We start from the raw sequence: 12,318 nt of genomic DNA, 5'->3' as shown, positions 1-12,318 counted from the left end.
CCCTAGAGCGGTGGGCCGCCGGCACCGGCCCCAAGTGGCCCGCGAGGGCGGGGCCAGGGCGGGGCGAGGCCGAGCCGGAGCTGGAGGGCGGGCCGGGGGCGGGGGAAGGAGCCCGAGGGGCGGGGCGGGGGCCGGCGACTTCTCTCCCTCCCTCCCTTTCTTTCTTTCTCTCTTTCTCACTCTCCGGTCTTTTCTTTGCCTCCGCTGCCGGCCGAGGGGGCGGGCTCTGCAGCCTTTGTTGCCAGCGGACTGAGCGTAGCCGCCCGCCGGGCCGGAGTCCGGGCCCGGGACGCCGGGAGCTGCACGCGGGTCGGGCATGTCCTGAGCCGGACCCGGGACCGGGCAGCGAGCGGACGAGACGAATAGTGTGCGCGCGGGATCGCCCGGCGGCCGCCCGGCACCGGCCATGCCCGGCGGCCCGAATCCCCGCAGCCCCGCGCTGCTGCTGCGCCCACTCCTCCTGTTCCTCTGCGCTCTGGCGCCCGGCGCCCGCGGATCTGTACCAGGTGGGTGGTCGCCCCGCCCCGGCCGGCCAGCCGGCCCTGCCACCCCTCCCCGCTTCCCCAGCCTCGGTTTAGCCCCTTCTCACCTCTGCAAGACCCTGTGCCCGCCAGGTTCTGCCTGGAGCTGTCGCGCCCCCTGGTGTTAGTGACAGGGGTGGGGTTGGGGCCGCGAAACCGCGCCTCCAGGGAGCCTTCCCTGGCCCGCGACTCCGTTACCCACCTTGCCTGTAGCCGGAAAGAGCCTCTTACACGCTCTTCGGGCTCCAGTTTCCCCACCTCGGGTACCGCAGAGCGCGTCTGACTCTCCCGGGGATCTCTCGTCGGAGGAACTGGACGGAGCGTGGCTTCACGCGATGGATTCAGCTTCTCGCCCTCCTCAGTGCGCCTCGTCTGGAAAGCAGGCTGGCCAGGGTGATGCGGACGAGGGCTCGGGGTCGCAGGTCTACGCGGTCCTCCGCCGCGCTCCCGCCCCGGCCCCTACCCACCGCCTCTAGGTGCCTACCGGCCCTCGACGGCTCCCCGGGCCGGGTCTCCCGCGGTCCTTGCGCTTCCTGCCTCCCCCTCCCCCAAGTGTGAAGGCGCCTGGAGTGGAGCGGGGAGAAGGAGCTTCTTTCCCCAGCCCTGGGCTTGGCTCTCCCCGCCCCGGCCGGCTGGCCTCCGACGAGCCTCTGGCCCGTGTCCAGAATCTTGCTCCGCCGCCGTCCGCCGCCGACCGCCGCCGACCGCCGGGCCGCGGAGCTCCTGGAGCGTCCGGAGTAGACGGCCTGGGAATTTAGGAACAGAGGGTGTAGAGGACCCCTGGCCTGCCCCTCAGGGAGCTCCTGGTCTGATGGGGGCGGGTCGAGTAGTGGGGAGAGCCGTTCTGGCGAGGCAGACGGGAAGGCTTTGTAGGAGAGGAGGGGCCTGAGCTTGGAGGGACTGGAAGGATGGATGAACTTTGGATGGGCTGGAAGGGTACGTGTTGGGGGTGGGGGTGCATCCCGGCCGGGCTTGGTGGAGGGAGGTGGCTAGATTAGGCCTGAGTGCTGGGCCTGGGGGAGACCTGCCTCCCCAGCAGAGGGATTGTGGTTGTGAGGCTAGAAAAGCATACGGGCCGGAACGTAGGGGACATTTAAACCAGATCTTGGAGGTTGGGGGAGACGTTGAGGGGAGCAGCTGATGAAGGCAGTGTTTTAGGGAGGAGGCTCCCTATCTAGCAGCAATGTGTAGGGGATAGAGCAAACATCTAATGAGAAATACCATGTGCCAGCCTCCCTAGTTCTTATTTCTCATCAGCTCCACAGCAACTCTGCAAGGTGTGTGATGGAAAGTCCTTTTATAAATGAGGAAAGAGGTTCAGAGAGGAGAGTGACCTGCTGGTTTGGACTCCTGGGCTACTTGGGTAAAGCCTGTGTTTTCCTTCTGTCCAGAGCTGGGGACCCATGAGGAAGAACCAGGTGATGGGGATGAGGGAGCAGGAAAGTGGTTACCCCAAGGAACTGCCCCCGAGCCTGAACTTGGGTCCAGGCCCCCTGGCAGCTGTGGGAGAAACGTGGGGTGGGGGAGTCCCCTGTGGTCAGGGTCCCCTTTACTTCTACTGCAGACCAGACACATGTATGAGCTTGCCCATTTTGTTAAATGGGGATAATGGTATCTACCTCCAAGGGTTTTTGTGAGAATTAAGTGAGATGCTAAATGTGATTGTTTTGCACAGACCAGAGAGCCTACCACACGGTGGCCGTGATTTTTATTAATCTGCCAGGCAGACCCAGTAAGATCAGGGAGTCCTTGGTGTGTCCTGTAACTTGAACCTGCCATTTAGGGTGGAGCGAGGCAGGCACCCCTCCTATCTAATCTGGGTCCCCCTTCAAGGTGAGTGTCCGTCTCTAGTACTCCCGTTGATACGTAGCATGGGGCTCTCCCCAGTCTGCTCCTGATCAGGATCCCTGGTCCTGAGGCTGCTGAGCTTTGTCATTTTCTCTGGACTTGCCTGGGATGTAGACCGGGGCCCCTGCCCACCGAATGCTACCTTCTTTCAGGCCAGAGAACTTATCTTGGGCTCACTTTTAGGAAAATGTGACAAACCAAGGACTTGTTAGGATTGCTGGGACTGGAGCAGGGGCCACCAAAACACTGTATCACACATGTGAGCTCTATGAGTGTGTGCACACATGTACTTGCAGGCAAGTGAGGACAGACTCAAGGAGGAGGGTGTGTGTGTCACACACACACACACACACACACCCTGGTTATTTTTTCTCTTTGGCATGAACTGTGGGTCATTTGAAGGGCTGGATTGTAACTCAGGTACTCGATAAGGAGGTGAGAGTAAACACCATGTTGGCATTTCTTTGGGAAAAGCTCCAAAGTGACAGTTCTGTCACCTAGGGGTGATATTCAAAGTATTCAACACCCATTGTGGCAGGAACTCTGTCCAATCACACCCTGGCAGGACAGTCTCAGCCATAAACCACTAGTAGTCCCTGCTCCCATCCTGCTGTAGATTTAGCTCTGTTGGCTCAGCTCTGATGCACCCACAAACCAGAGACTGGAACCTGCAATTACCCTTTGCTGGCACTGGGTGGTGGTAGGTTCAGCCATCACTGTCGCTACCAGGGGTCAGCTGTCGGAGACGTTGTAAGAGTTGTTTATTTTTTAACTCACTCTGTCCTCATTTAAAAATATTTTAATGGCAAAACAGTACAAATTGACTATTGAAAATGAATGCAGAACAAAACAAGAAGATGAAAATTATTGCAGTAAAAGTGGTAACATCCTGTAAGTATTTTTAAATTTTTGATTAAAAAATATTTTATTACACCATTAGGCAAAGAGGTAAAACAGGTTTTTCAAGAAATAGCTAAATATACCTTGGAACTTCTCTTGCTAATTTTCAGTCATAACTCAGTTCACATTTGCTATATGTTATCTACTGTACTAAGCACTTACGTATTAACTCATTGAATTCTTACACAACCTAAGGTATGATTATTATCATACCCATTTTACAGATGGAAGGGCCGAGACCATGCAGCTGAGTAATTTACCCATGGCCTCACAGCTGTAGGTGGCAGAGCTGCAAATTCAAACCCAGGCACTCTGTCTCTAGAGCACATTAATTCTAATGCCTTTCACCTGCAGCATATTTCTACTTAGCCCCATTACATTTCTGAACTTAAGAGGATGCTTCTTTATAAATCACCTGAATTTCTGTCTTGCAATAATTTCCCAAGGTCTGGAGCGGGGATTGTCGACAGGACCGCATGACCCCGAGGTCATGGATCCCTCCCCAGGGACACTGTTGAGCTCTTGGAACCATTTCTCCCCAGTGGTTCCAATTCCCCAGCCACATACATACTGCCCTCTCCCACCCACACACGTTTGAGGACACTGCTGTTGCCTAGAAGTATGCCATGTAGCTTTCGTTTTTCTGGCATACTGAGCACTTCATGGCTGGTTCGCGTCAGCATTCCCAGACCTTCAGCTTGTCTTTAGCAGCGTTGCCTGTGATGGTTCATGCCCTGGGAACTGCTGTTAATACTCATTTAAAACAAAGCCTTGGAGTGTGGCTGTTGTCTTATTCTCCCGTCTATTTGCCCTGTGACCCTCCCTAAGTTTTCTGACCTGGATTCTCTGAGCAGTTGAGGAAACTGAGGCTCAGCAAGCTTAAGTGACTGTCTAGGCCACACAACTATTAAGTGGCCAAGTTGGCACCTGAACCTGGGTCTTCCTATGTTTAAAGCCCATACTTTTGACAGTGCATTATTTTGTCACTCCATTGTCTCTCATTTCACAAAACACATACCTGGGCCAAGCTTCTTACTGCTTGTTCCCCTCACCCCTGGCTTTTTCCTACTTCTCTGGGGGTCTACCACATGGTGTCCACCACCAAGATGCCCTCCCCATCTTCACGCTTAAATACGTACCTGTATGTCAAGGGACATTTCACATGTGCCCCTTTAACGAAGATTTTCTTCATCCCCGTCCATCTGTGGGGTATCCCCTCCCCTCTCTTGGACCTTCTCAGCACTGTGCCAGGGGTAAGGATCACGAGTGCCCTGCACCCATTTCTCTATTCTGAGGGATGGACCAGGCAGGTAACATAACAAGGCTGGGAAGACATTTTTCTCGAAACATGGGGCTTCTTGGCCCACCCCTTGTTTTCCCATTTTTGTTAGAGATTCAGTTCTTTACTGAATGAAAGACAAGTGTGAAGCTGAGGGCAAAGCTATATTTAGCTACAGTGTTGAGAACACCATAGGGAGTGGTAGAGACTGAGGCAGATGGGGGAGCACAGGCCCTCTCTAAAGGGCCACTTTTGACAAGTGTGAATTTAGGCCTGACAGGGATGGATGATAAGACTTTAAGCTGAAAATGGAGATTTTTATACAAAATTATGTGATTTTTTTAAACACTAGCAACTGATTAAATACTTTCCAACATTTTTGCCAGCCCAACAAACCACGCCACCCCCCCAAGTCAATACACTGACAAACAAAAAACAAGTCTGCCGGCTGTGGTTGTGGAGTTGCCATCCCAAATGCCCTTATTAGGATGTCAGAGCAAGAAGTCTCCTTCAATTATCCAGCCCAGTGGCTTTCAAATGCCAGCCCTGAAATGGTTACAACAGAATCCCCAAAGGTTTAGAAAAATACAGAAAAAATACAGATTCTGGGGCCTCAGAGCCCTGGACCTATGGAATCGGAATCTCTGGGCTGGGTCCTGCACAGCTGCAGTTTTTCAGAGCTCTCCAGGTACTGCTGATGTTCAGCCAGGTTCACTTCCAGTGAGGAATTTCCTAACTTCCCTGATGATCACAGTCTCCTGAGGCTCTTGGTAAAAACACAGCTTCCAATGGACTTGAGGACACGGGGAGGGGGAAGGGGAAGCTGGGACGAAGTGAGAGAGTGGCATGGACTTATATACACTACCAAATGTAAAATAGATAGCTAGTGGGAAGCAGCTGCATAGCACAGGGAGATCAGCTCGGTGCTTTGTGACCACCTAAAGGGGTGGGATAGGGAGGGTGGGAGGGAGACGCAAGAGGGAAGAGATATGGGGATATATGTATAGCTGATTCACTTTATTATACAGCAGAAACTAACACACCATTGTAAAGCAATTATACTCCAATAAAGATGTTAAAAAAATTTTTTTAACAAACCCCACAGCTTCCCAGTCCTGTTTCCTGGAGATGCTGATTCAGTGGATCTGGGGCAGGGCCTGGGAATTTGTTTTTAACAAATTCTCATCTGAGATGTCTGGAAAATCCTTGCACTGGTGCCTTCCTGAAACTCAGAGACAGGGAAAATTTGTCCAGAGCCACACGGCAAGTCACCCCAGCCCACCCTGCCTCGCTCGGAGCATGCTCTTAGAGGGCCATGCCCTGATGGCTGGCCTGCTGGGGCAGTTGTGGGCCGCGGGTGATGTCCTCAGCAGGGGGGCACACCACTGGCGTGTGCAGGGCGCTTTACACGTGGTTTGACAGGAGACAGATTGGAGGGCAGTTTGGGTTTCTGCGGCCTGGCCTGGATGGAGCTTCAGGCTGGGCTTGGCTTCCCTTCCAGCCCCAGCAGTGGCCACACAGAGAGCCCTGTGGGACAGCTGCAGGGCACTCAGGCATTCTTGTGGCCTCGAGGGGTTATTGTCACGAGCAGCCAGGATCCCAGGAGCTGAGCATAAAGCCAGTTGATCTGGGCAGGACCTGAAGCTGGGAGACACTTCACATGGGCCAGTTTCCTACCTGTACCTCAGAGCCTGGGAACTGCAGAGAAGGAAAAGGGGGAACAAGAGTACCAGCCCTGGGGTTCCCGCGCACCCCTAGCAGTGCTGCTCTTATGTGTGTATGTGTCCACATGAGATTTCTTTTGAAGACTAGGTCTGGTGGCCAAAATAGTTTGAAAAACTTGATCTGGTCCAACTCCGTACGTTGGCGAAGGGGAAACTGAGGCCCAGCAAGGGACGGACTGCTGAATGTAGAACGATGTTACTGAGAGATTGAAGCCATTTGGGAGACTTTATTACTCTCGCCGTGTGGCTTTAAGCCAGTCTCTGCACTTCTCTGAATGTCTCTTTGCATTCTCCAGAAACAATCTGGGGACTCTACTGCAGGTGTCCTAACCTGGATCTGCAGCCATAGAGACCTGGGTAGAATTCAGAGGATCCATGACCTTGGATGGGAATATATTACATCTTTAATTTTTGTAACCTTGAAGTGAAATGTAGCATTTCCTTCAATTATAAATATTAGCAACAAATCACAATAGTGTTGGCAGTATCTGTGATTTTGCTACCAATAGGAAAAGCAAAATATTTTATCTCAATACAGTTGCAGGTATCTTGAAATAAGGTTGACATTTATCACTACTTCTAAATCACCATAGTTGTTAAATTTGCCATTAGATCTTGTTTAGTGCATTACTAAAGGAGCACATAATTTCACATCTACTTTTTAAATTATTTTGACAACTGTATTTCAATATAATCCATTTCTTGGTATATTTAATCTTATACATTTAAAAACATTTTTCTGAGAAAGAGTCCATGGCAAAAAAAGGTTAAGAATGAAGGCTTACTGGGAAATCCAAGCAGACAGAATGACTAGGAGAGGATTCTGCAAATGGCAAGGGCCTGAGCAGAAGTCTGCAGAAGTTTTGCAGCCCTGGAACATTCTCATTCAAACTCTTAAATGTGAAAGAAATAAACTAGAGCTGCTCTGCTGAAGTGGTAGTGATGAGGGGCTAGGGAGCCCTACCTGGGTGGTCCTTCTTTGACTCCCCATCTCAGGAGACCTGGAGATGTGTGCAGAACCCTCAGGCACTTAAAAAAAAATCCATTAGGCTAATAGTCATACTAATCATACTTGCCATCATGTTCAGTCAGTGGGCCAGGCTATATGTGGAGCAGTTCAGTTCATTTAATCCTCAGCTCCCAAAGTGTAAGTAATTATCCCCATTCTACAGATTGTACACAAACATTTACTGAGAAACTACTAGTTTCCAGATACTCTGGCACTTAAACACTTCAGCAAAGACTATGAAGATTCTTGCCCTCCTAGAGTTCACACTGGGAGGAGATGGAGAAAGAAAAATAGGAAGAAGAATGAAGATATTAAGTGATACAGTATGTCAGAAGTGCTATGGGGAAAAATAAAGCAGGGAAGGGGGAATAAGGAGAGCCAGGGAGTTGCAATTTTAAAATAAAGTGAGGAGAGCTTTGAAGAATGACTTGAAAAGAAGTGAGGGGTTTAGTCAGATGGAACACTGAGGTTCGCGTGTTCCCGGTGGAGGGAATAGCACAGCGAAATCCTGAGGCAGGAGCATGTCTGACTGAGGAACAGCAAGGAGGCCAGTGGCCGAGTGGAGGGAACTCGGGAAGTGTAGCAGAGATGAGATTGGAGCGGTAACCTTGCCTAAAGCCTCACAGGCCATTGCCATAACTCTATCTCCTGCTGTGTGTGAGCTGGAAGCCACTGCAGGGTTTGGAGCAGAGGTGGGCCATGATCTGACTGATTTGGAACGAATCCCTGTGACTGCTACGCTGAAAGAAGACTAGGGGAGAGGGATGCCACACGGGCAATCGCGGAAGCAGGGAAACCTGTTAAAAGGTTATCCCAATAACCTAGATGGAGCCATCTAGGCACGGAGAGGTGAAATAGCACAGGTGGTGGGTGTTTGAGTCCCGGCGCTCAGACTTCAGCCGCCCTCTCGGCCGCTCCCCACTCCGGTCCGGCTCTTCTCTCTGCAGAGCACACCGCCGAGGGCCGGGCAGCGTTGGACATCGTGCACCCGGTGCGCGTGGACGCGGGGGGCTCCTTCCTGTCCTACGAGCTGTGGCCGCGCGCGCTGCGTAAGAGGGACGTGTCCGCGCGCCCCGCCGCGCCCGCCTTCTACGAGCTGCAGTACCTGGGCCGGGAGCTGCGCTTCAACCTGACAGCCAATTCGCACCTGCTGGCGCCCGGCTTCGTGAGCGAGACTCGGCGGCGCGGCGGCCTGGGCCGCGCGCACATCCGGGCCCACGCCCCCGCCTGCCACCTGCTCGGCGAGGTGCAGGACCCTGAGCTCGAGGGCGGCCTGGCAGCCATCAGCGCCTGCGACGGCCTGGTGAGTGTGCGCAGGGTGCGCTGGCGGGACGCAGGGCTGCCCCCGGCCTGGCCACGGACCTGCTGCTAAGTTCAGCCTGTTGGATTTTCCTCTCCCAGCCTCAGTATTCACACCTGTAAAATGGGGTGGACAACGCAGACCTCTTTGTTCTCTAGCAGTTCTCAAACTTTAATGCGAGCCAGAGTCACCCAGGCCTTGTTAAAAACCCAGTGTACCTTGGGGGGGGGGGGGGAGCGGGTAGCAAATTCTGAATTTCTGGCATTTTCTCAGATAGTGTTGAAGCTGCAGGTCCAGACACCCCACTTTGAGAACCACTGTTTGTGGTGTGTGTAGACTAACTTAGAAAGCCGCTGAATCCCTCTTCTTCGGGGGATCAGTTATGACTTTGTTTCCCTCCGCGGCCCCCACCCTTTAGGCTGCTATTCTCCAGGACAGGCTTCCTCACCTTTACCTTGCCTCAGGGGGTGATGAGAGCAGGCCTCAACCTCCAGGTTTTTCTGGGTTGAGGTGATGCTGGCTACTGCCTGCAGCCCTAATTGCCTCCCGTTGCTTGAGTGCCCAGTTAGAGCAGCTCCACTCTACGCAGCATAGGGCCCCTTTCTCTCCCAGCTCCCAAGCGTGGGGTGTGGGAGGAGTTGGAGGGTTGCACATTCTCAGCCATCCACTGTTGGTGGGGGGGAGCCTCAGCTCAGATTGCTCAGGAAAAGCCATGGGCTGTGGCAGGACAGGGCCTAATACAGCCCACCTCACAGACTCTAGGGTATCTGGGCCTTTGAGAGCCCATATGCCTGGGAAAGTCTCTCATTTACCCAGTCTGTGCCCCTCCCTTTCCATGTAGTTGATTAATCTTGTTGAGCCTGAGGGACAGGTGCATCATTCCCATTTTACAAATGAGGAAGCAGGCTCAGAGAACTTGCCCAAGGTCACCCAGGTATCCAGTGGTGGAGTCTGCATTCAACCCAGGCCTCCAGCCCCTAGAGCTGATGATGTACTGTCTAGCGCTCCAGGTTCTCTGGCCCTGAGTGACGCAACTGGCCGACTTGGAGCCAGTGAGGGAGGTCCAAGGGAGGTAAAACCTTCTTCCGTGTTGGAGTCCTGAGCTTCCCCAGGAGGTGGTGGGCTGCTCAGAGATACTTACCAAGGCCCCTCCTTCCTCTGGCCTCTCTGAATACCAGCGGACATGACCAAGACATCCCTGCCAGCTTTCCTTCCCTGGCAGACCCTGGGACCAGGGACAAGGATGTCCTCGTGGCAGTGGGCATCTCTGTGGACATCTCGTTAGATTCGGAAGCAGACCCATTTCTTTCTTTCTTTCTTTCTTTCTTTCTTTCTTTCTTTCTTTCTTTCTTTCTGTGATCAAATTTCTTTCTTTTTATTGAGATATCATTGTAATATTAGTTTCAGACAACAATTTGACACCTATGTGTTGTGAAATGATCACAGTAAGTCTAGTTACAAATTTATGTACATATAGTTCTTTTTCTTGTGATGAGAACTTTTAAGATCTTTCTTTGCAACTTCCAAATACACAATACAGTATTAACTATAGTCACCATGCTGTACATTACATCCCCAGGACTTTTTTTTTTCTTCTTGATGTTAAGCTTTTAATTGTAATTCCTGCTTTTCTTTGGGGATGCAGGAGATGCAGACCCACTTCTTGCTTCTTATGGGCTAAGGGGTAGGGTGGGTGTATGGAGCAGCTTGCTAGGCTGGTGGCTTCTGAGCTTAGCCTAGAAGCCTTTGGCTGGGTGAAGCTGTAAGGAAGGACATTCCAGGCAGAGGGTACAAAGTGAACAAAGGCCCAGAGGGAGGAAAGCACAGTGTGTCAGGGTCAGTTGGGGTGGTGGGCTCCGCTGGGCAGGACAGGACTCTGGGATGGGTGGGAAGAGCAGCTGAGTGCCAGCCCTCCCCAAGTGACCCTGGTGCTTCTTTCCCAGAAAGGTGTGTTCCAGCTCTCCAACGAGGACTACTTCATTGAGCCCCTGGACGGTGTCCCAGCCCGCCCTGGCCACGCCCAGCCGCACGTGGTATACAAGCGCCAAGCCCCTGAGAGGTGGGCAGAGCCGGGGGACCCCAGGGCTCCAGGCACCTGTGGGGTGAAAGGTATGCTTCTCTGCTACCAGCTCTGGGGTAGGGGATGGGTCTGGGGGCATGGAGGGGCCTTCTAGAAACCTCTGTCAACACCTCCATGCCCAGCTCCTGTTAGACCAAAGGGACACAGACCGACAGACACATCATCATAGCCTGTGCCCTCCAAATGTGCCACGGGCCTGAGGCCTCTGCCTCTCAGGCCTGCCCCCGCCCATGCCCTGGACTGGCACCTCTCACTGTCAGCTCATCCGTCTCCCCACCTCAGGGCTCCGTCTCTGTCTCTCCCTGCCCCTCCCCACTCACTGCCTGGGGCACCTCCAGCTGTGCCAACTATTCTTCGAGTGTCCGGGCGAGGCCGGGCCATACCCAACCCCAGCAGGACAGCTAGCCAGGAAGCTCCCTCCCCTCCCCACGGTGGTCGCACCCCAGGATAACTGACTTCCGTTTTGGAGACCTAGAGTGTGGCACCCAGCACCTCTTCTGCAGAGTGGCCACAGTCAGTGCCGGCCAGTCTGTAAGGAGCTGCCTGCTAAGGGCTGCTGGGGTTTGGGGACTGCTCCAACTTCACAAGCTGCCCACAGCTCAGGGACTCTCTTTGCTGGAACAGATATCCAAAGAGGCATGCTTCTCGCCCTCAGTTTCCCCAGCTTCGTAGATGTGCTTCCTCTTCTGATCTGGGGGCAGCCTGGGTCAGTGGGGCAGGTCCCCCGTGGGGTCAGCTTGTTGGGGTCTTGGTCAGCCTCCCCAGGCTGGGGGTTAGGCCGGGGGATCTGCATGTGCTGGGATGTATTTACCCCCCGGCGCGGGAGGGGTCAGCGTGGGGAGTTAGGGGCTTAGGAGCTCGCCTCGCGGACACAGTGCTTTACTGTGTTCATAGCCACCATTTCTTTAGCCCCCCGAAGTCACTCTGTGAGGCTGATCAACTTATCTATTTGTAGTCAGGCATCCCCCAGGATCAGAGAAGGGAAGTGACCAGGTCAGGGTCACACAGCACAGGTCTGGGGCAAAGCCATGATGGGAGTCCAGGCCTTTTGCCTCTGATCCCAACACTGTTCCCACTGACCCAGAGAGAGCTCACTGGGGAAAGGCCCTTGAGACGTGTGCCCTGGGCCAGTCTACTGGCAGCTAACCCACAGCCCGTCTGGGGCCCACAGAGTCCCCGGAGCTGGAGCCCCGGCGGGAGCGTTGGGAGCAGCGGCAGCAGTGGCGCCGGCAGCGGCCGAGGCGTCTACATCAGCGCTCGGTCAGCAAAGAGAAGTGGGTGGAGACCCTGGTGGTAGCTGATGCTAAAATGGTGGAGTACCACGGGCAGCCAAATGTCGAGAGCTACGTGCTGACCATCATGAACATGGTGAGGCTGCCGCGGGCGGTGTGTGGGGGGTGGCGAGGGCTGCCAGGGGATGGTGGTGTTGAGGTACAAAGGGTGGGTGTACCCCAGGCCCCAAGCAGGAGGTATAAGCCTCCAGCTCCTAAGTCCAGGAGGGGATGGGAGGCCCCACAAGGAGTCACTAGGAGAGAGCCTGGGCAGAGGTGGGGCCTTTGGGGCTGCTGTGAGGACACCACTGAGTGTCATTCCACCCCATTGGCTCAGCAGCTGCCAGGACCAGAGCTGGAGGAGGGGAGGCTAAGGGAGCTCGTAG

The 12,318-nt window shown here is 53.8% G+C and overlaps 1 protein-coding gene across 1 annotated transcript in view; it reads left to right on the top strand.

Moving 5' to 3' along the window:
• The first annotated feature begins 406 nt into the window (after positions 1-406).
• ADAMTS7 (ADAM metallopeptidase with thrombospondin type 1 motif 7) overlaps positions 407-12,318 on the top strand; it is a 56,958-nt gene continuing 45,046 nt past the window's right edge. Inside the window, exons 1-4 of the mRNA XM_065871411.1 lie at positions 407-506; positions 8,229-8,584; positions 10,525-10,690; positions 11,833-12,029. Coding sequence (XP_065727483.1) covers positions 407-506; positions 8,229-8,584; positions 10,525-10,690; positions 11,833-12,029 — 819 coding nt within the window. The remainder of the gene's footprint in view (positions 507-8,228; positions 8,585-10,524; positions 10,691-11,832; positions 12,030-12,318) is intronic.

This window comes from Phocoena phocoena, chromosome 2 (assembly GCF_963924675.1).
Source record: "Phocoena phocoena chromosome 2, mPhoPho1.1, whole genome shotgun sequence".
Classification (NCBI taxonomy): Eukaryota; Metazoa; Chordata; class Mammalia; order Artiodactyla; family Phocoenidae; genus Phocoena; species Phocoena phocoena.
This window is presented reverse-complemented; position numbering and strand designations above follow the sequence as displayed.